General features: G+C 41.0%; 1 protein-coding gene across 1 annotated transcript in view; it reads right to left on the bottom strand.

The window, feature by feature from the left end:
- Positions 1 to 835: 835 nt before the first annotated feature.
- The window catches only part of LOC120057225 (transmembrane protein 164-like), a 49868-nt gene continuing 29851 nt past the window's right edge, over positions 836 to 20852 (bottom strand). Inside the window, exons 3-6 of the mRNA XM_039005759.1 lie at positions 20301 to 20367; positions 7730 to 7808; positions 4103 to 4203; positions 836 to 1217 (exon numbers count right to left, since the gene is read on the bottom strand). Of these exons, the coding sequence (XP_038861687.1) occupies positions 1014 to 1217; positions 4103 to 4203; positions 7730 to 7808; positions 20301 to 20367 (451 nt within the window). The 3' untranslated portion in view covers positions 836 to 1013. The remainder of the gene's footprint in view (positions 1218 to 4102; positions 4204 to 7729; positions 7809 to 20300; positions 20368 to 20852) is intronic.

The following is a 20852-nucleotide window of genomic DNA, read 5'->3' as shown; positions in this document are numbered from 1 at the left end:
CAGCACAGTTGTGTTATTTGTTTATTTCATACTTTTGCAAGAATTTCTAACAACCTGTTTTTGCTTGGTCATTGTGTATAGATGTATTAAATTGTTTTTTCCCATCAATTTTAGAATAAGGCTGTAAGCTAACAATTTGGAAAAAGTCAAGGGGTCTGAATACTTTACAAAGGCACTGTACATCAAGCTACCTTCCTGTAATTTCCCCTCATCCATAATGATCCGACAGGACAGACACTAGTCTGCATTGTCTGTAAAAAGGCCCCTTACATTCTATCTTTCACCTCTGCAGTAAAACCAGTGATGGAGAGATGGGCCAAAGATGCAGGAGCCCTCTCATTTATACCACTTGATCCAGCAAAGACGTGAGGAACAGGTTTCTCCTTGTCAGCAGAGGCTGTGACCACAGATATGACAGAGACAGCTGCTTCACAACTGTTACTCTTCTAACAAACAAAATATCACAAAGTGATGGCTTTTACAATGGATTAAACATGTCAAAGATATTATCTTAAATACAAACACAAAATGGCAACTTGACCCATGCCTGGGCCAACTGTCATGGCAAGCACAAATTAAGAGTTTGAAGTGTACAGTAACAATGACAATTCCGTGATATGTGGACTAGCCCCATTTTTTGGAACATAACTACAAAAGGCAACTTTAGAAAAAAAAAAAAAAAAGAGTAACTTTTAGAAACATGAGTAACTCAGGTTCAGGAAATCTGACCAAAAGAAAAAGCAAATTTCCCCTGGCCAGCTACACACCAATTACTACCAACTGCAGCAGTCTTCCCATCATATGTGCATGCATACAATGCAAGCCATCCCTAACACAAAAATAATAACTTTGTTTAATTTACCCTGAAATGCCTAATTCTTTACAGTAAAAAAATAAAAATAAAAAGGTAAGTGGTACAAGATGCATTAAAAATGTTGATAGAAAATCCCAACGTAAGAACAGGCATTGGATTTAAAAAGGCTACGTCCGTGTGAGTCTGTCTGTCGGTCTGTTCAGTCGACCTTGCTGCGCAGTCTGGCGGTGTCCAGCAGGTACCTGCAGGTGGGGCCGGTGTGGTAAGAGAAGAGGGTCAGGGCCTTCCCATGGACCAGGGTCAGCAGGGTCTGGTGACCCGCAGCCCAAACCCGGTACCAAGGCCCGTAAAATGGGTCAGACACCGCTGGACACAACATGTTATTCAGGTTGACCTCGGTCATCTGGGAAGATGGAGAGAAAAATACAGAAGTGAGAGACAAGCTAGCAGAAACAGAGGCCTTGCTTGGTGTTTGTTTCATTCGTGACTTCAGTCAGGCTATAAGAGAGAAGAGCAGTCAGCTGTGTCACGCAGCTCATTAGTCATGCTAGTGTGTCATGTACAGTGCCTTCAGAAATATGTACACCCCTTGACTTACTCCACTTTGTTGTGTGACAGACTGAATTCAAAATAGATTAAATAGATTTCTAACCCATCTACACACAATACCCCATAATGACAAAAATGTTTTAGAAATGTAAACAAGTATTCACACCTCTGAGTCAATACATGTTTGAATCACCTTTGACAGCGATTACAGCTGTGAGTCTTCTGGGTAAATCTAAGAGCTTTGCACACCTGGATTGTACAATATTTGCACATTCTTTTTAAAATTATTCAAGCTCTTTGAAGTTGGTTGTTGATCATTGCTAGACAGCCATTTTCAAGCCTTGCCATAGATTTAAACCGATTTAAATCAAAACTGTAACTAGAGCACTCAGGAACATTCAATGCCGTCTTGGTAAGTAACTCCAGTATATTTGGCCTTGTGTTTTAGGTTATTGTCCTGCTGAAAGGTGAATTTGTCTCCCAGTGTCTGTTTGAAAGCAGACTGAACAAGGTTTTCCTCTAGGATTGTGTATGTGCTTAGCTCTATTCCGTTTATTTTTATCCTAAAAAACTCCCTAGTCCTTGCCAATGACATGCATACCCATAACATGATGCAGCCACCACCATGACTGAAAATATGAAGAGCGGTACTCAGTGATGTGGCTCCTATCACAGAGTCACCGTTGGCCTCATGTTGAAATCCCTGAGTGGTTTCCTTCCTCTTTGGCAACTGAGTTAGGAAGGACGCCTGTATCTTTGTAGTGACTGGGTGTATTGATACACCATCCAAAGTGTAATTAATATTAACACCATTAATTTAATTAATTAACACCATGCTCAAATGGATATTCAATGTATGTTTTGTTTTTGTACCCATCTATCAATAGGTGCCCTTCTTTGCGAGGCATTGGAAAACCTCTCAGGTCTTTGTGGTTGAATCTGTGCTTGAAATGCACTGCTCAACTGAGGCACCATACAGATAATTGTATGTGTGGGGTAAAGAGATGAGGTAGTCATTCAAAAATGATGTTAAACAGTATTATTGCACACAGAGTAAGTCCATGCAACTTATTATGTGACTTGTTAAGCACATTTTTACTCCTGAACTTATTTAGACTTGCCATGACAACAGGGCTGAATAGTTATTGACTCAAGACATTTCAGCTTTTCAGTCTTTATTAATTTGTAAAAATGTCTAAAAACATAATTCCACTTTCACATTATGGGGTATTGTGTTTAGGCCAGTGACAAATCTCAATTTAATCCATTTTAAATTCAGGCTGTGTAACATTTTTGGGAGGAAAAAGTCTGTAAATACTTTCTGAAGGCACTGTATCTTTACTCAAGTACATCACGCAAACTCTCTATCCAGATCCTGTATCCATCCAGCATCATGTTGAATCCTATTAAATCACATTCTATGTTTCATCTTACTTTACTGCCTGTGTCCTGTACAATGCTGTTTCAATTCGGGATGCACATTTTGGTCGATTCTGCTGCCGACTAACCGACCCTAATAAACTTGTCAACAAACGGTATAAAAATGTCCAAAGAGTAAAATGACGTGACCAACAGGAAAGACTATGGATGTATACAAGGAATAGACATTTTTCCATTAAGAGCTTTAAGCTTTGTTTTGCCTTCAATAGACTGAACTGCTGTTTGTGGTGCACCAGCGGTTTGCGGATCTTGCATGTTAATGGTAACATGCAACAATAGCAAGCCTATCGTCTTACAGTCAAAAGGCTATTTATAGCCTGTTATTGAACATGAAACGGCTGTAACAAAGCAGCTAATAACACGTAATTTTCAAACATTTACCAAAATGCAATTAGCGGGAAACACAGTTCTAAACAGCGCATCTTATTATTATTATTTTTTAATTTAACCTTTATTTAACTAATGCGAGCGGTTCCATATGTGACAGATAGAAAATAAATAACTAGGATGGTAATATGACTAGGATTGTGGCTTTCGCTTCTGGACAACGGAAGAAAGTTGATATGAAAACCAATAGAACATAAGAGAAAAGCTGGTTAAATGGCATAAGGAAGTCTTTATAAAATAATTGCTTCCAAATTTCTATGGTTGGATTTTGGCTAGGTTACTTTGAAGCAAGGTAAGACATTCCTCATTATTTGAAGTAAATTAAAACGTTCAGGTTCCAAACAATTAGACTGCCAGAAGCTCCCATTGTAAAGTGGTGGGTGACGCGCTGATAGCCTGCCTACCGTTGACTATAGCCTATGCACTCAAATGGAGAATGGGAGGCGCGCTTTAATTACGAGTTGAGATTGAGCAATAGTAGCTCTTAAAATTGTGACCATCAAAATAGTTAACATGCGATTGCATTTAGAATTGTTATGTCTTGTGCAGAAGACGTCTGTGGTACTTCAGACAAGTGATGGGCCAATTCAATCCTCAAACTAAACTCTGTATGCTGTGATGTGATAAAATACATGACGACTAACGACAATACACACGCGTTAATTTAATCACTAAATTATGCAAATGTCCCTATTAAGGTAAACACGACCAGTCAAATCTACTTTCGGCAGCTACACATTTAATGGTTAACCTCCCTAGCATCAATATATGATCTATGTCTGGAGGGTACAAATCTTGTCAACATCCTGTATTTCTGTGTCATGTGCCTCATGTTACTGGCCTCTCCTTTAAGAGCAAGGGGAGCCGTTTCACCGAGTGTCCAGTAGAGGGCTCCCTCAATTAGTCTCTTACCAGGCCCAGGCCCTGCAGGAACAGGAAGTGATAGAGGAACAAGATGCCAGTGGAGAGGATAGCCCACCACATGTCCCCTAAGGGCTCCGGCTTGTACACACCTGCAGTGGGAGAGAATAGACAATGTATGAACATTATACAAAAAACAGAGCTGAAGATCCAGTTATGGATCGCTTTCAGTTTATTGGCTGGGAGATTAATCACTATTGGTATTCTTACTCCCCCTTCAAAGAATGCAGCGGATCTTTTTCTTCAAGAGACCATGCTTTCCCACTTTGTTCAAAACCAGTGCTGACTAGGGATGGTGGTGTCTAGCTTGTTTGCTGTTTCACAAGCATAATCACATGGAGCCTTTGCATTCATGAGGCCCTTCCTACCCCTAGATCCCCATGTACCCCTCCTCTCTCTGAGCCTGTGGGTGTCTCTCCAACAGAGGATTGATTGAAAACAGGTCCATGTGTTGAGGCATTTTTCCACCCCTGTGCTCTAGTCGAGACAGAGTCAATGAAGTCCGGGCCAGAGAGAGACAGCCCAGCAGCACAGAGCCAGGAACAGAGTGGAGGGGTGGAGAGGGGAGGGGGAGCTGAGGGAACAAGCCCTCTATTCATTGTTCCCTCGCTTGCTCTCAACCCAAAGCCCAGTGGACTAGATAGCACTCTGCCATCACAATGCACAGAGAGCCAGTACAGACACCCAGATACACAGAGATTCCTTATCACCAAGTCATCATGAGCTTGGCTAGGACTCTGAGCTCTCTCTTTGTCTCACTGCCATTTCACATCAGCCATTGGAGCAGAATGCATAGACATGGAGTTCCCCTCCCCGCTTTTGGGACTCGGGGCAGAGTGACTCACAAATTCCACTGTATAATTGACAGAGCAGTATCCTATCAAATACAGATGTTGCCACCAGGAAACATGAAGGCATAACTTACTGTGAACTCCTCTACAGTACAGCTATGGGCTTGGTTGTACTGTAGTTGTGTTTAGCTCACCTCCACCCAGCTCTTTGGAAAGAAACTTTTCATTTATACATCTAGTACACATTGAAACTGCTATGACAGCCCCTATTGTTTAGGGATATGAATCCTTCCTTATGTTCAAAGATATGTTACACGTGTATGATACGGACTTGGTTGTTCCAAATTGGTGTGAATGTGTTAGGAGCCAGGGTGTTCGTGATCTTACCGATTTTCTTTCAAGCGGTCACATTTTAAGCAGTTTAGCTTCTTAACTGTATTGGAGAGAAATAGTAAATCACAGATCGAGAGCTCATTCAATTCTCTTTGTTCAAATTGTAGTCCAGACTTTTGTCGTCAGTTGGGGAGCTAATTTGAACAACATAGGCCACCATAGTCTTTTCTTCTGAATTGTTGTCAGGTAAATGATTACTCTTTTTCATAACCATATTATATGTTCTGCTTTGATGTTAAACATCAAAAAAAAAAAAAATGGAATGTCAACACTGGTGTTGAGGCCATGCACAGAACAGCTAGCTGGCAGGCATATTCACTGTCATTTCAACCTCTCCTTGTTCCAGTCTAACCCCCACATGTTTTAAGATGACCACCATCGTTCCTGTTCTCAAGAACTCTAAGGCTTCATGCCACAATGACTACCGCCCTGTAGCACTCACATCTGTAATCATGAAGTGCTTTGAGAGGCTGGTTATGGCACACAACTCCATCATCCCAGACCCACTCCAGGGAGTAGTGCGTACAACCCAGTGCATCACTGGGGCCAAGCTTCCTGCCATCCAGGATCTCTATACCAGGCGGTGTCAGAGGAAGGCCCTACAAATTGTCAAAAGACTCCAGTCACCCTAGTCATAGACTGTTCTCTCTCCTACCGCACGGCAAGCGTTACCGGAGCGCCAAGTCTAGGTCCAAAAGGCTTCTTAACAGCTTCTACCCCCAAGCCATAAGACTACTGAACAGATCATCAAATGGCTACCCAGACTATTTGCATTGCCCCCCCTTCCTTTACACTGCTGCTACTCTCTGTTTATTATCCATGCATAGTCACTTTACCTACATGCACATATTAATACCTCAATTACCTCGACTAACCGGTGCCCCCGCGCAATGACTCTGTACTGGTACCCCCTGTATATAGCCTCGTTACTGTTATTTTACTGCTGCTCTTTAATTATTTGTTACTTTTATTTTTGACTTCTCTATTTTTTACTTAACACTTATTTTTCTTAACTGCATTGTTGGTTAAGGGCTTGTAAGTAAGCATTTCACTAAGGTATACACCTGTTGTATTTGGCGCATGTGACAAATACAATTTGATTTGAATTTGCATACCGCCCAAACAGATCCAATTGCACTTCCACGGCACTCACCCACATAGATAAGAGGAATACCTATGAGAGAATGCTGTTCATTGACTACAGCTTAGCGTTCAACACCATTGTCCCCTCCAAGCTCATCACCAAGCTTAAGACCCTAGGACTAAACACCTCCCTCTGCAACTGGATCCTGGACTTCCTGACGGGCCGACCCCAGGTGGTGAAGGTAGGCAACAACATCTCCGCCACGCTGATCCTCAACACGTGGGGCCCCACAGGGGTGTGTGCTTAGTCCCCTCCTGTACTCCCCGTTCACCCACGATTGCGTGGCCACACATGACTCCAACATCAAGTTTGCTGACTATACAAGTGGTAGGCCTGATCACCAGCGACGATGACACAGCCTACAGAGAGGGAGGTCAGTGACCTGCCAGTGTGGTGTTGGAACAACAACCTCTCCCTCAGTAAGACCGAGGAGCTGACACACGCACGGTCGTGCGTCAAAAAAGTTCTACAGCTGTACCATTGAGAGCATCTTGACTGGCTGCATCACTGCTTGGTATGGCGGTATCACCGCCCTCGATTACATGGTGCTACAGAGGGTGGTGCGGCAAGTCCAGTACATCACTGGGACAAAGCTCCCTGCCATCCAGGACCTCTATATCAGGCGGTGTGAAAGGAATGTCGGGAAAATCTCCAGCCAGACTCCAGCCACAGACTGTTCTCTCTGCTTCAGCACAGCAAACGATACCGGTATATCAAGTCTGACACTAACAGGCTCCTCAACAGTTTCTATCCACAAGCCATAAGACTGCTAAATGGCTAACTAAATAGCTACACAGACTGAGTTGACCCTTTTTTTAAATTTATTTTTATTTTGCACTGCACACTCACAGGGCCCTACACACGTACGCAACTGACACACACAGTCACTGGAACTGACCCTGTATAAAGTATGCTTAATTACTTTCTCGTGTTCTATTTTTATTTGTGTGTTTTTGTTCTACCTTGTTAATATATAGTATTACATTGTTATTGATTACTGCATTGTTGGGTTTGCAAGAAAGGCATTTCAATGTACTTATGCATGTGACCATAAAACTTGAAACTGGTTGAAAGAATGGCATCTCTACACTAGATGGCAGTCTGTCAGTTTCCCCCAGGTCTCCGCCTCTGTCAGTGCAACAATCTCACAACTGGGAGAAGGGTTTCGATTGGTTGAGTTTAGGTAGCAGTGATGAATAACTCGAGATGGTTTAATTTCTAGTGAAGCACCCATGGAATGGAGACAACAGAGCACAGAATTTCATAAGTGCAAAAGAAGATGGAACGTACCTCCTTTCCTGAAGAGGTATACCGGCACCAGGTAGAGCATGGAATGCTGAATGTAGTAGACCTCCTTCTCAAACGGAAGCTGAACACAGACAAAGAGAACAGATAAGTGTTCAGCATCTACATGAACATCATCAGCTTCATTTCAGCATATACATGAATGTTCGCCTTACTACATTGAATGTTAAACAATGTCCTGCTCCTGCAATTGACATTGTTTGGCTATGGAAATGTTTGAAAGCACAATTGGATCAAAACATGGCTGGTGTTTAGTCTGAATAAAAGTGGCGTTCTGGTTTCAGTTAGGCAAATTTCCGTTTTAAAACAAACAAGAGAACCATTCCCATAGGCATCAGAGTGTAACAGCTCTGTAAAATGGCCAGCTAGCCTTAACAGTAAAAAGATATGTGAGTGAGATTGTGGCTGGAGAGGAAAGGTGGTGTCTGTGTAAAGCACAGTAAACCCACAGGGTACACACTCTCTAGACCAGGGGTAATAATCCATGCTGCTGCAGGGCTGCATGGTCTTAGAGTTAATCACATAACAAAGCTATTCTTTACACTGAACGCAATCAATTCCTGTCCATATGGTGACTTCTCTTAATGCATTACCTCGAGGAGGAGATAAAGGAAACACTACATCAGCACTATTTAAAATCGGGGAAACTTTACTATGATTTTTTTTTGTAAACAAATAATTAAAAAGCACAGATTATTGTATGGAACAATATACAAAGGTTTTTGAGAAAGATAGAAAAAAAATAAGAGTACACGTATTTATTGGTTTCTTTTCATTTTGATAAAAGATTAAAATGTAATGAATTGAAGGTTATTTGTTGATGTAAAAATCGAAATTTGTCATTAGATTTGGGGTGGGGTCGGGAGAAATTCTTGAGGAAAAAAAATGGGGTCCCTGCTAAAAAAAAAAAGTTATAATACCTTAGGTGCCTTAGGTGATCGGTTATGACCTTATAGATGACTGTGTCTGTAGCGTAGACACAGAACTCTCCTCCAGCCTGCACAGACAGACGGGTGTGTGTGTGGAGCCTCAGTGTTGGTCAGGGGTTCCTGAGAGTTGCCGGTCACGTGCTGCTGTGGTTACTGGGCCAACAACACAAACCCTGCCTGCCTGCCAGACAGCAATACAAGGAGGTAGGAATTGGTGGCCACAGACCAAGAGCAGGTTAAGGGAACTCAAGTGTACTAAACAAGGCCAAAGTCACATAATGAGGCCTTAGTTACGTACGTAGCCTTTGTCTTTACTGTTCAATTCCCCCTCCTATACATGAATTACAGTTGACAGCATGGCTGGAATTCTTGCCTTGAGACTTTCAAAGGGTGCATCTACTTTCTAATAAGAGAAATCTTCTGAATAAACTAAAACTCGGTCCAAACTGGACGCCACAGATTAACAACAAACTACATTTCATTCGGGTATTGTGAACTGGACTAGCAGAATGTGTTGTACGGTCTGGTTATATACCACCATGTTTGCTTTATTTCTAACAAGTTATTAATAGTTAAATAAAGTATGCAGTGCCTTCAGAAAGTATTCACACCACTTGACTTTTTCCACATTTTGTGTTACAGAATGAATTTAAAATGGATTCAATTGAGATTGTCACTGGCCTACACACACATACAACCCCATAATATCAAAGTGGAATTAAGTTTAGAAACTTTTACAAATGTATTAAAAATGAAATGCTGAAATGTCTCGAGTCAGTAAGTATTCAACCCTGTCGTTATGGCATGCCTAAATAAATTCAGGAGTACAAATTTACTTAAGTCACTTAATAAGTAGTGTGGCGACCCTCCCACTGTCTGCCGAATTCTCTCTTCGCTCTTGTTTTCCTTATTAGGATCAGCGAAATGGGACACACCTTTCCCTCATTCATTGAGGAGACTCTCCACACAGACATACTGTTGGATTTTGGTTATGGCATTTTTGTAGCTGTTTTGTGTGTTTGCTTTGGCACCTCTCATTATCACATCAATGCACGTAACCACTGACTACACACCCCATTGTTACTTGTTTATAGTTAACTTTAGTTAATAAATACATTTGTTATTTGTTTATCTCCACGTTGTCTCCTTTTTGTTACGGGCTACAAGCCGGTTTGTGACAGTAGCATGGACTCACTGTGTGCAATAGTGTTTAACACATTTTTATTGACTACCTATTCTCTGTACCCCACACATACAGAAAACTTTAAGGTCCCTTAGTCGAGCAGTGAACTTCAAACAGATTCAACCACAAAGACCAGGGAGGTTTTCAATGCCTCGCAAAGAAGAGTACCTATTGGAAGATGGGTAAACAAATAAATAAAAAAAGCAGACATTGAATATCCCTTTCATCATAGTGAAGTTAATAAATATACTTTGGATTGTGTATCAGTACACCGGGTCACTACAAAGATGCAGTTGTCCTTCCTAACTCAGTTGCCGGAGAGGAAGGAAACCGCTCAGGGATTTCACCATGAGGCCAATGGTGACTTTAAAACAGTTACAGTTTAATGGCTGTGACAGGAAGAAACAGGATGGATCAACATTGTAGTTACTCCACAATACTAACCTAAACAGAGTAAAAAGGAAGCCTGTACAGAATAAAAAAATATTCCAAAACATGCATTCTGTTTGCAATAAGGCACTATACAGCTCCTGAGTGGCGCAGTGGTCTAAGGCGCTGCATCTCAGTGCTAGAGGCATCACTACAGACTCTGGTTTGATTCTAGGCTGTATCACAACCGGCCGTGATTGGGAGTCCCATAGGGCAGCGCACATTTGGCCCAACGTCGTTAGGGCTTAAATAAGAATTTGTTCTTAACTGACTTACATTTTTTTATTTAACTTTGGGATTGGGAGGCTGCATCATGTTGTTGGTATGCTCGTCATCGGCAAGGACTAGGACATTTTTTAATGATAAAAAGAAACGGAATAGAGCTAAGCACATACAAAATCCTAGAGGAAAACCTTATTCAGTCTGCTTTCAAACAGACACTGGGAGACAAATTCACCTTTCAGCAGGACAATAACCTAAAACACAAGGCCAAATATACTGGAGTTACTTACCAAGACGGCATTGGATGTTCCTGAGTGCCCTAGTTACAGTTTTGATTTAAATCGTCTTGAAAATCTAATGGCAAGGCTTGAAAATGGCTGTCTAGCAACGTTCAACAACCAACTTGACAGAGCTTGAAGAATTTTCAAAAGAATGGGCAAATATAGTACAATCCAGGTGTGCAAAGCTCTTAAGAGACTTACCCAAAAAGACTCAGCTGTAATCAAATTTATTTATAAAGCCTTTCTTACATCAGCTGATATCTCAAAGTGCTGTACAGAAACCCAGCCTAAAACCCCAAACAGCAAGCAATGCAGGCGTAGAAGCACAGTGGCTAGGAAAAACTCCCTAGAAAGGCTGGAACCTAGGAAAAAACCAAGAGAGGAACAACCATATGAAGGGTGGCCAGTCCTCTTCTGGCTGTGCCGGGTGGAAATTATAACAGAACATGGCCAAGATGTTCAAATGTTCATAGAGCAGGGTCAAATAATAATAATAATAATCATTGCCAAGGTGATTCTAATTCTAACATGTATTGACTCAGGAGTGTGAACAGTGGTGTAAAGTACTTAAGTAGTTTTTTGGGGGGGTATCTGTACTTTACTATTTGACAAATTTTACTTCACTACATTCCTAAAGAAAATGTACTTTTCACTCCAGACATTTTCCCTGACACCCAAAAGTACTCGCTACATTTTGAATGCTTAGCAGGACAGGAAAATGTGGTCTAATTCACACACTTATAAGGAGAACATCCCTGGTCATCTCTACTGCCTCTGATCTGGCAGACTCACTAAACACATGCTTCATTTGTAAATAATGTCTGAATGTTGGAGTGTGCCCCTGGCTATCTGTAAATAGAAACAAACCTAGAAAATGGTGCCGTCTGCTTTGCTTAATATAAGGAATTTGATGATTGATTTATACTTGTACTTTTAATACTTAACTATATTTTGGCGATTACATTTACTTTTGATACTTAAGTATATTTTAAACCAAATACTTTTACTCAAGTAGTATTTCACTGGGTGACACTTTTACTTGAGTCATTTTCTATTAAGGTATCTTTACTTTTACTCAAGTATGAAAATTGGGTACTTTTTCCACCACTGGGTGTGAATACTTAAGTAGATAGTGTTTCCTTTTCAATAAATGTGAGGAAGGGTACAAAAACATTCCTGCAGCAATTAAGGTCCTCAAGAACACAGTGGCCATCATTATTAAAATGGAAGCGGTTTGGAACCACCAAGACTCTCCCTACAGCTGGCTACCCAGCCAAACTGAGCAATCCTAGGAAGAAGAGCCTTGGTCAGGGAGGTGACCAAGAACCCAATGGAACCTGATAGAGCTCCAGAGCTCCTCTGTGGAGATGGGAGAACCTTCCAGATGGACAACCACCTCTGCAGCACTCCTCCAAATCTGGCCTTTATGGTAGAGTGGCCAGACGGAAGCCACTCCTCAGTAAAAGGCACATGACAGGCCGCTTGGACTTTGTCAAAAGGCATCTAAAGGACACTCAGACCATGAGAAACAAGATTCTCTGGTCTGATGAAACCAAGATTGAACTCTTTGTCCTGAATGCCAAGCGTCAGGTCTGCAGGAAACCTGGCACCATCCCTATGGTGAAGCATGGTGGTGGCAGCATCATGCTGTGGGGATGTTTTTCAGCGACAGGGACTGAACTAGTCAGGATCGAGGGAAAGATGAACGGAGCAAAGTACAGAGAGATCCTTGATGATCTGCTCCAGAGCGCTCAGGACCTCAGACTGGGGCGAAGGTTTACCTTCCAAAAGAACAACAACCCTAAGCTCACAGCCAAGACGGTGAAGACCAAGACAACGCACAAGTAGCTTTGGGACAAGTCTCTGAATGTTCTTGAGTGGCCCAACCAGAGCCCGGACTTGAACCCGATCAAACATCTCTGGAGAGACCTGAAAATAGATGTTCAGCGACACTCCCCATCCAACCTGACAGGGAATCTGCAGAGAAGAATGGGAGAAACTCCCCAAATACAGATGTGCCAAGCTTGTAGTGTCCTACCCAAGAAGACTCAAGGCTGTAATCGCTGCCAAAGGTGCTTCAACAAAGCACTGAGTAAAGGGTTGGAATCGTTTTTTTCTCTCATCAATTTCATCCATTTTAGAATAATAATAATGTCACAAAATGTGGCAAAAGTAAAGACATCTGAATACTTTCTGAAGGCACTGTAAATCCTTATGGACACGATGACTGATGACACTAAAACAAACCCCAGAACGTCTAGATATGTGTGAGTGAGACCATGCCCCATATAGTCCATGGGGAGGAGAGAGAGACCATGGGTGTTTCTCAATATGCATATTACAGTACTCCACACTCACGCGCCGAGTGCATTCTCCGAGGACGTTCTTGTGAGGATGAGAGTGTGGAGAACGCATCAAACTTTAAATTTGAGAAGCATGCCCACTCCTCCTACCGTATTACCTCACGCTGCACCTCCCATTCACTGTACCTTCTTCCAGCCAGGACAATGGCAATAGAGACAAACCAAGGTATACACAAAGCAAAAGTTATTTCAGAATGATCAGCTAGCCTTTGCCTTGATGACAGCTTTGCACACTTTTGGCATTCTCTCAACCAGCTTCACCTGGAATGCTTTCCCAACAGTCTTGAAGGAGTTCCCACATAAGCTGAGCGCTTGTTGGCTGCTTTTCCTTCCCTCTGCGGTCCAACTCATCCATCTCAATTGGGTTGAGGTCGGGTGATTGTGGAGCCCAGGTCATATGATGCAGCACTCCGTCACTCTCCTTCTTGGTCAAATAGCCCTTACACAGCCTGGAGGTGTGTTGGGTCATTGTCCTGTTGAAAAACAAATGATAGTGGGACTAAGCACAAACCAGATGGGATGGCATATCGCTGCAGAATGCAATGGTAGCCATGCTGGTTAAGTGTGCCTTGAATTCTAAATAAATCACTGACAGTGTCACCAGCAAAGCACCCCCACACGTCCTCCTCCAAGCTTCGTGGTGGGAACCGCACATGCGGATATCATCCGTTCACCTACTCTGCGTCTCACAAAGACACGGCGGTTTGAACGAAAAATCACACATTTGGATTCATCAGACCAAAAGGACATATTTCCACCTGTCTAATGTCCATTGCTTGTGTTCCTTGGCCCAAGCAAGTCTCTTCTTATTATTGGTGTCCTTTAGTAGTGGTTTCTTTGCAGCAATTCGACCATAAACGCCTGATTCACGCAATCTCCTCTGAACAGTTGATGTTGAGATGTGTCTGTTATTTGAACTCTGTGAAGCATTTATTTGGACTGCAGTCTGAGGTGCGGTTAACTCTAATGAACTTATCCTCTGCAGCAGAGGTAACTCTGAGTCTTCCATTCCGGTGGCTGTCCTCATGAGATCCAGTTTCATCATCGCACTTGATGGTTTTTGCGACTGCACTTGAAACTTTCAAAGTTCTTGAAATATTCTGGATTGACTGACCAGGTCCTAAAGTAATAATGGACTGTCGTTTGCCTTTGCTTATTTGAGCTGCTAAGGAAAGAAATTCAACAAATGTACATTTAACAAGACAGACCTGTTAATTGAAATGCATTCCAGGTGACTACCTCATTAAGCTGGTTGAGAGAATGCCAAGAGTGTGGAAAGCTGTCATCAAAGCAAAGGGTGGCTACTTTGAAGAACCTCAAATATAAAATATATTGTGATTTGTTTAACACTGTTTTGGCTACTACATGATTCCATATGTGTTATTTCATAGTTTTGATGTCTTCACTATTATTCTACAATGTAGAAAATAGTCAAAATAAAGAAAAACCCTGGAATGAGTAGGTGTCCAAACTTTTGACTGGTACTGTATTTCTCTGCACACTTTCCGTTGAAGCAATGCATGCTTCAACATATATGTACAAATGGAGTACGCATTTGAGAAGAGCCCTCCGTGCTCCGTTTTGCACGGTAGTATGTATTTTGAGAAACACCCAGTGTGTACCTCACTGTGACGACACTCCCTCTGTCTGCTGTCTCTTTGCTCGTTTTCCTTAATAGGATGTCGGTGGGCGGAGCCGGGAGGGTCGTCAGCGAAATGGGACACACCTGGGCTTGGGTGTGTCCCGGGATAAATACACCACTTCCCCATTGATTGAGGAGACTCTCTCCATGCAGACACACTGTTAGAGTTTGGTTGTGTAATTTTTGTGGCAGTTTGGTTTGTTTGCTTTGGCACCTTTCAACACCCCTCATTATCACATTTATGCACGCAACCACTCACTTACACTACTGATTACACACGCCATTGTTAATTGTATTTAGTTTACTTCTGTTAATAAATATATTATGTTATTCCTTATCTCCACGTTGTCTCCCTTTTTGTTACGAACTTCGAGCTGGTTCGTGACACTCACCAAAATTGGACAGGAACCAAGCGACTGAGTAATGAATCTGAGACACCTTCATAACCATCTGACCTGATGGTATTCTAAATCAATAGCATCATGTACAAGTTAAAATCCTCAAACCTACAGGAACTGATCACAACACCACTAAAAACAAATGATAATAATACAGAAAAGGCAGAATTCTTGAGGAAGACAAAATAATCCTTGCATACTGTGTTGTTAGAGCCTGTTCGGGGGCTGGGGCAGCCAACACCATTGAATTTAGTCTTGTGCAAGAGAAACCAAAGCCCTTTTGAGTCGTCAATGGATAAATGTAACAAAATGGGTCTATTAAGGGAACTAGAACAGGCCTAATAAAATCTGGGCTTGGTTTCCATTGCTGATGTGTGAGTAGTAGCAAGAGAGACACAATTCCAGAGCAGGGAAGGGAAAGTGAAGGGAAAGTGAAATGCAGCAATGAGAAAAGCCTGAGGACAGAGCGAAGAGGAAGTGGGGGTTGAGGCAGTTTAACAGCTATTCAGTAAGCAGTAGCCAAGTACAGATACTGTAGGGCTCTGCTTTCACTTTGTCACATTCAATCACATAGTCCGGAAGGCTCATAAAAATGATCTTCTACGTCACCAGGGTTACATTGGGTTGAGACAAGTTGATATTTGCTGAGATGCTTTACAGGGTCTGCAATTGTCAACTAGACAGTTACTTTTGGTTGTCCTCTGGACAAAAGGACCGTTGTTAAATTCCTATCCCACAAGTCAAGAAGATCCAGCATATTCTTTGACCTTAAAATGCTTCTTTCAAATAAATATGGCGCTTTAACCATAAGCAATGCAAGATGTGTTTTTCTGTGTATGTATGCATGCACGCACACAGTACAAAAAGAAACGCAACATTTCAAAGATTTTACTGAGTTACAGTTCATAAAAGGAAATCAGTCAATTTAAATAAATGAATTAGGCCCTTATCTATGGATTTCACATGAATGGGAATACAGATATGCATCTGTTGGTCACAGATCTCGTCATGGTATCTCTGTGCATTCAAATTGCCATCGATAAAATGCAATTGTGTTCGTTGTCAGTAGCTTATGCCTGCCCATACCATAACCCCACCGCAGTCGTGTAAAGTACTTAAGTAAAAATACTTGAAAGTAGTACACTGGTGAGGGCCCAAAAAGGTGACACTTTTTTTTTGTTGCATTGAAACATGCAAAATAATCCCTGCTAGGGGGAAATGCAGGTTAACTAATTAAACAAAAGAATATGATCAGTCTCTGTGTGTAAAATAAGTGATTAATGTGAACCTAATTCACAGCTATAAAATGTAAAGAAAGCAATCAAATGTTAATTGTTTTCTAGACTTTACTGCAAATGACACTCAAGTCTTGAGAAAAAACAACACACTAATATTGCAGTTAGCCAAGACAGCCTTTATAATAGAACGCTTGTGACCACACACATCTAAATATTGCACCTGGGGAAAAAACATCTTAAAGTAGAAATAGAATGAAACAAACAGGCATTCTATTTTTGCTCTATTATAGTGTCTATAGTAGACGTCGATCAAGTGCACAAAGCTACATGTGTGCAAAATAACGTTCACTGAGTAAAACATTAAATAATCCCCCCTCACTCACACACAGGTGTTACTGTCAAGTTCAAGACAACAAAAACAATATCTTTGGGCTACACATTATTACATTGTACACGTTTTGCCTGTGGACATCTGTTTTACTGTACAATGTGCCAGCAGAGCATGATACCCTTTGCTGGCATAATTGATCTCTTTCAGGCAGAGTGTACACCTGGCATACCCCTTTTTATACACTGTATTGAAGAAGTGAGAAAGAGGGAAAGTGTGTGGTGTTCCTTCCACCTCTATAGTGGCATCCAGCTTAAGCCAGGCCCAGCTCCAGCTACACTTGATCCCTGAATCCACTTGTTTTAACAAGCAACGCCTCACTTTCACCTAATTCTCTCATTCCGAAAATTAATCACATACTGTAGAGGGAAAACATTAGTTCACAGATAGTAGTTAGTTCGTTAGCTAGTTAACGAGTTAACATTTCACACAGATTGCCAGGGTCCAGTAAGCAACTAATGCGTTATAACTTAAGGAACGTCAAGGAGTCGTATAACATTACCAGTTAATACTATAGAGAATTGGTTAAGTTACTAAATGTTAACTCATCTGATGTAACATTAGCTAGCTAACTTTAGCTGTCTGACTTTATTAGCCAACTAATTTTCACACTATAAACTAAATTATTTGATCAGTTAAGTTGGCTAATGTTGCTCAACATTTCTCTGGCTAGCTAACGGATAATTCGATCCAGCTAGCAAGATACTGAACAATGCTAACAATCCTTGTTCCACCACACTTTCTCCCTCACTTCAAACTTACCAAATGCCAGTTGTTTTTTCGGTTACAGTTCATGAAGTACGCTTCATCACCTTCTCACCCCAGTCTACGTGGTCAGGCTTCTCACCTACCTCTTCGTTCAGGTGACATTCTGTTGTAAGTTAATTGGCAAACTGCCTTTCCACTCTCCACTGTCTTTCCAGAGCGCGCGCTGATGCTGTAACTAGCAAATTGGTTGTCTTTTCTCTTTTCAGTCATGTGCTGCATTCTGTTGTGTGAACGATTGGGTTTGAGCCTTGGATACAGACAGTGTTGCTCCAAACGCATATCACTTGTTCGCATACAGCGAGTAGTCATCCATTGGAGCGTGCCCCTAACTATCCGTAAAAAAATAAAGGTGCCGTCTGCTTTGCTGAATATAAGGAACTTGAAATGATTTATACTTTAACTTTATCTTTTGATACGTAAGTATATTTTAGCAATTACATTTACTTTTGATACTTAAGTATATTTAAAACCAAATACTTTTACTCAAGTAGTATTTTACTGGGTGACTATCACTTTTAATTGAGTCATTTTCTATTAAGGTATCTTTACTTTTACTCAAGTATGACAATTGTGTACTTTTTCTACCACTGCCCCAGCGGCACAACTCTGACATCAGCAAACCGCTCGCCCATACAACATACACGTGGTCTGCGGTTGTGAGGCCGGTTGGACGTACTGCTAAATTCTTTAAAACGATGTTGGAGGCAGCTTATGGTAGAGAAATTAAATTATCTTCCAACAGCTTTGGTGGACATTCCTGCAATTCTAGATTTTGTTCAGTGTGATATGCATCATGAAATCTTTGAAACTATGAAGGAGTGACAGTCTAACTGTGAGTGACTGCAAAGCACACTATTACAGTGAATTTAACTTCTTGTCAATATGGGGGCGCCGTTTCCACTTTGGAAAAAATCGTGCCCAAATTAAACTGCCTCGTACTCTATTCTAGATCGTACAATATGCATATTATTATTACTATTGGATAGAAAACACTCAAGTTTCTAAAACTGTTTGAATTATATCTGTGAGTAAAACAGAACTTATTTTGCAGCAAACTTCCAGATAGGAAGTGAAAAATCTGAAAACGATGCTCTGTTCCAGGGCCTGCCTTGAATTGCCTTATATTTATGGATATGCATGCACTGCATACGCCTTCCACTAGATGTCAACAGGCAGTGGAAGGTGGAATGGGGTGTCTAGCTTGATCTGAGGTCGAACAAGAGCTCTTGGAATGACGTGTCCAGAATTTCCTTTCTCTACCTAGGCGCGGGAAGCACCTCCCTATTGTCTTATGATAAGCGTTCGGTATACACGGATAATATCTCCGGCTTTGTTTTTATTTGATACATATTAGAAAAACATCATAAAGTAGGTTTTTTCAACCGAGTTTCATCAGTTTATTCAACGTTTAAAATGGGACTTTGAGTTTTCCGTTCTCTGCGTCGAGAGAAATTGGGAACGTCATCAACATTGGCTAGCCTTGTGGAGCGAATTCGACAGGAGAGAAGGACATTCTAAAACCAAACAACGATTTATTCTGGACAAAGGACTCCTTGTACAAGATTCTGATGGAAGCTCAGCAAAAGTAAGAACAATTTATGATGTTATTTCGTATTTCTGTGGAAAATGTTGAGTCCTATTATTCGCGTTTTGGCGGGCACTGTCTCGCTATAACGTAAGCTGTTTGTTATGGTCAAGTTATTTTAAAAAATCTAACACCGCGGTTGCATTAAGAACTAGTGTATCTTTCATTTGCTGTCCAACATGTATTTTTTAGTAAAGTTTATGATGAGTTCTTTGGTCAGATTAGGTGAGTGTCCAAAATAGCTCCGGACAATTTGGTGAATCGATGCTACATATTCACAATGTATAACCACGGTTTGCAGCTCTAAATATGCACATTTTCGAACAAACCATAAGTGTATTGTATAACCTGATGTTATAAGACTGTCATCTGATGAAGTTGGTCAAGGTTAGTGATTAATTTTATATCTTTTGCTGGTTTTTGCGATCGCTACCTTTTGCTGCTAATAAATGCATTTGTGTGTTTGGCTATTGTGGTAAGCTAATATAATGCTATATTGTGTTTTCGCTGTAAAACACTTAAAAATCGGAAATATTGGCTGGATTCACAAGATGTTTATCTTTCATTTGCTGTACACCATGTATTTTTCATAAATGTTTTATGATGAGTATTTAGGTATTTCACGTTGCTCTCTGTAATTATTCTGGCTGCTTTGGTGATATTTTTGATGGTAGCTGCAATGTAAAACTATGATTTATACCTCAAATATGCACATTTTCGAACAAAACATAAATTTATTGTGTAACATGTTATAAGACTGTCATCTGATGAAGTTGTTTCTTGGTTAGTGACTAATTATATCTCTATTTGTTCGGTTTTGTGATAGCTACCTATGCGGTAGAAAAATTGTGAAAATATGCGGTTGAGTCTTTTGCTATTGTGGTTAGCTAATAGAAATACATAGTGTTTTCGCTGTAAAACATTTTAAAAATCGGAAATGATGGCTGGATTCACAAGATGTTTATCTTTCATTTGCTGTATTGGACTTGTGATTTCATTAAAATTATATTATATGATATCCCTGTCGCGTAAGGCTAGGCTATGCTAGTTAGCTTTTTTGATGAGGATGCTCCCGGATCTGGGATGGGTAGCAATGAAAGGTTAACTGATGCTAGATGATGGTTACTTACCAGTCTAGTGTTGACCACAGGGAAGACGAGGGCCAGTAAAGCACCGTTCAGCATATGGACCTGAAGCCTGTTGACAGAAAGAGCACACATCAGAAAATGTTTTGCATGTCAGCAAAAGTCTAAGATACATAACATTTAAAAAACAGAAATACAGCTGGTCTGATGCAAAAAGCAGTATCATATGATGCTAAATGCATTATACTGGCTGTATTTCTGTATTTTTAAAGTTAGCTATTTAGAAAACTTAATTGCTGACATCCAAAACATGTTGGGACTAAATCAACAATGGACTAAAGAAACAAATACCAAAAGATGGTTTGAAAAACTCCACTCAAATTAAGTTTGCTTAAGTTTGGTGAAGATTGGTGCATATGGCTTGCAGCCATACCATATCATACCATCTGCACTTGTCAGCGTCACAGTGCTAAGCTATAGAAACATGTGCTACACCGGTTTAACACCGGACTGGCGGTTTAATGCAATGACCTTGCATTTGATTGCTGACCATCTTCAGCACGACATATGTGACATGCCATATTCCTGAAGCTTGTG

The sequence above is a fragment of the Salvelinus namaycush genome, chromosome 12, assembly GCF_016432855.1.
Source record: "Salvelinus namaycush isolate Seneca chromosome 12, SaNama_1.0, whole genome shotgun sequence".
NCBI classification, from domain to species: domain Eukaryota; kingdom Metazoa; phylum Chordata; class Actinopteri; order Salmoniformes; family Salmonidae; genus Salvelinus; species Salvelinus namaycush.
This window is presented reverse-complemented; position numbering and strand designations above follow the sequence as displayed.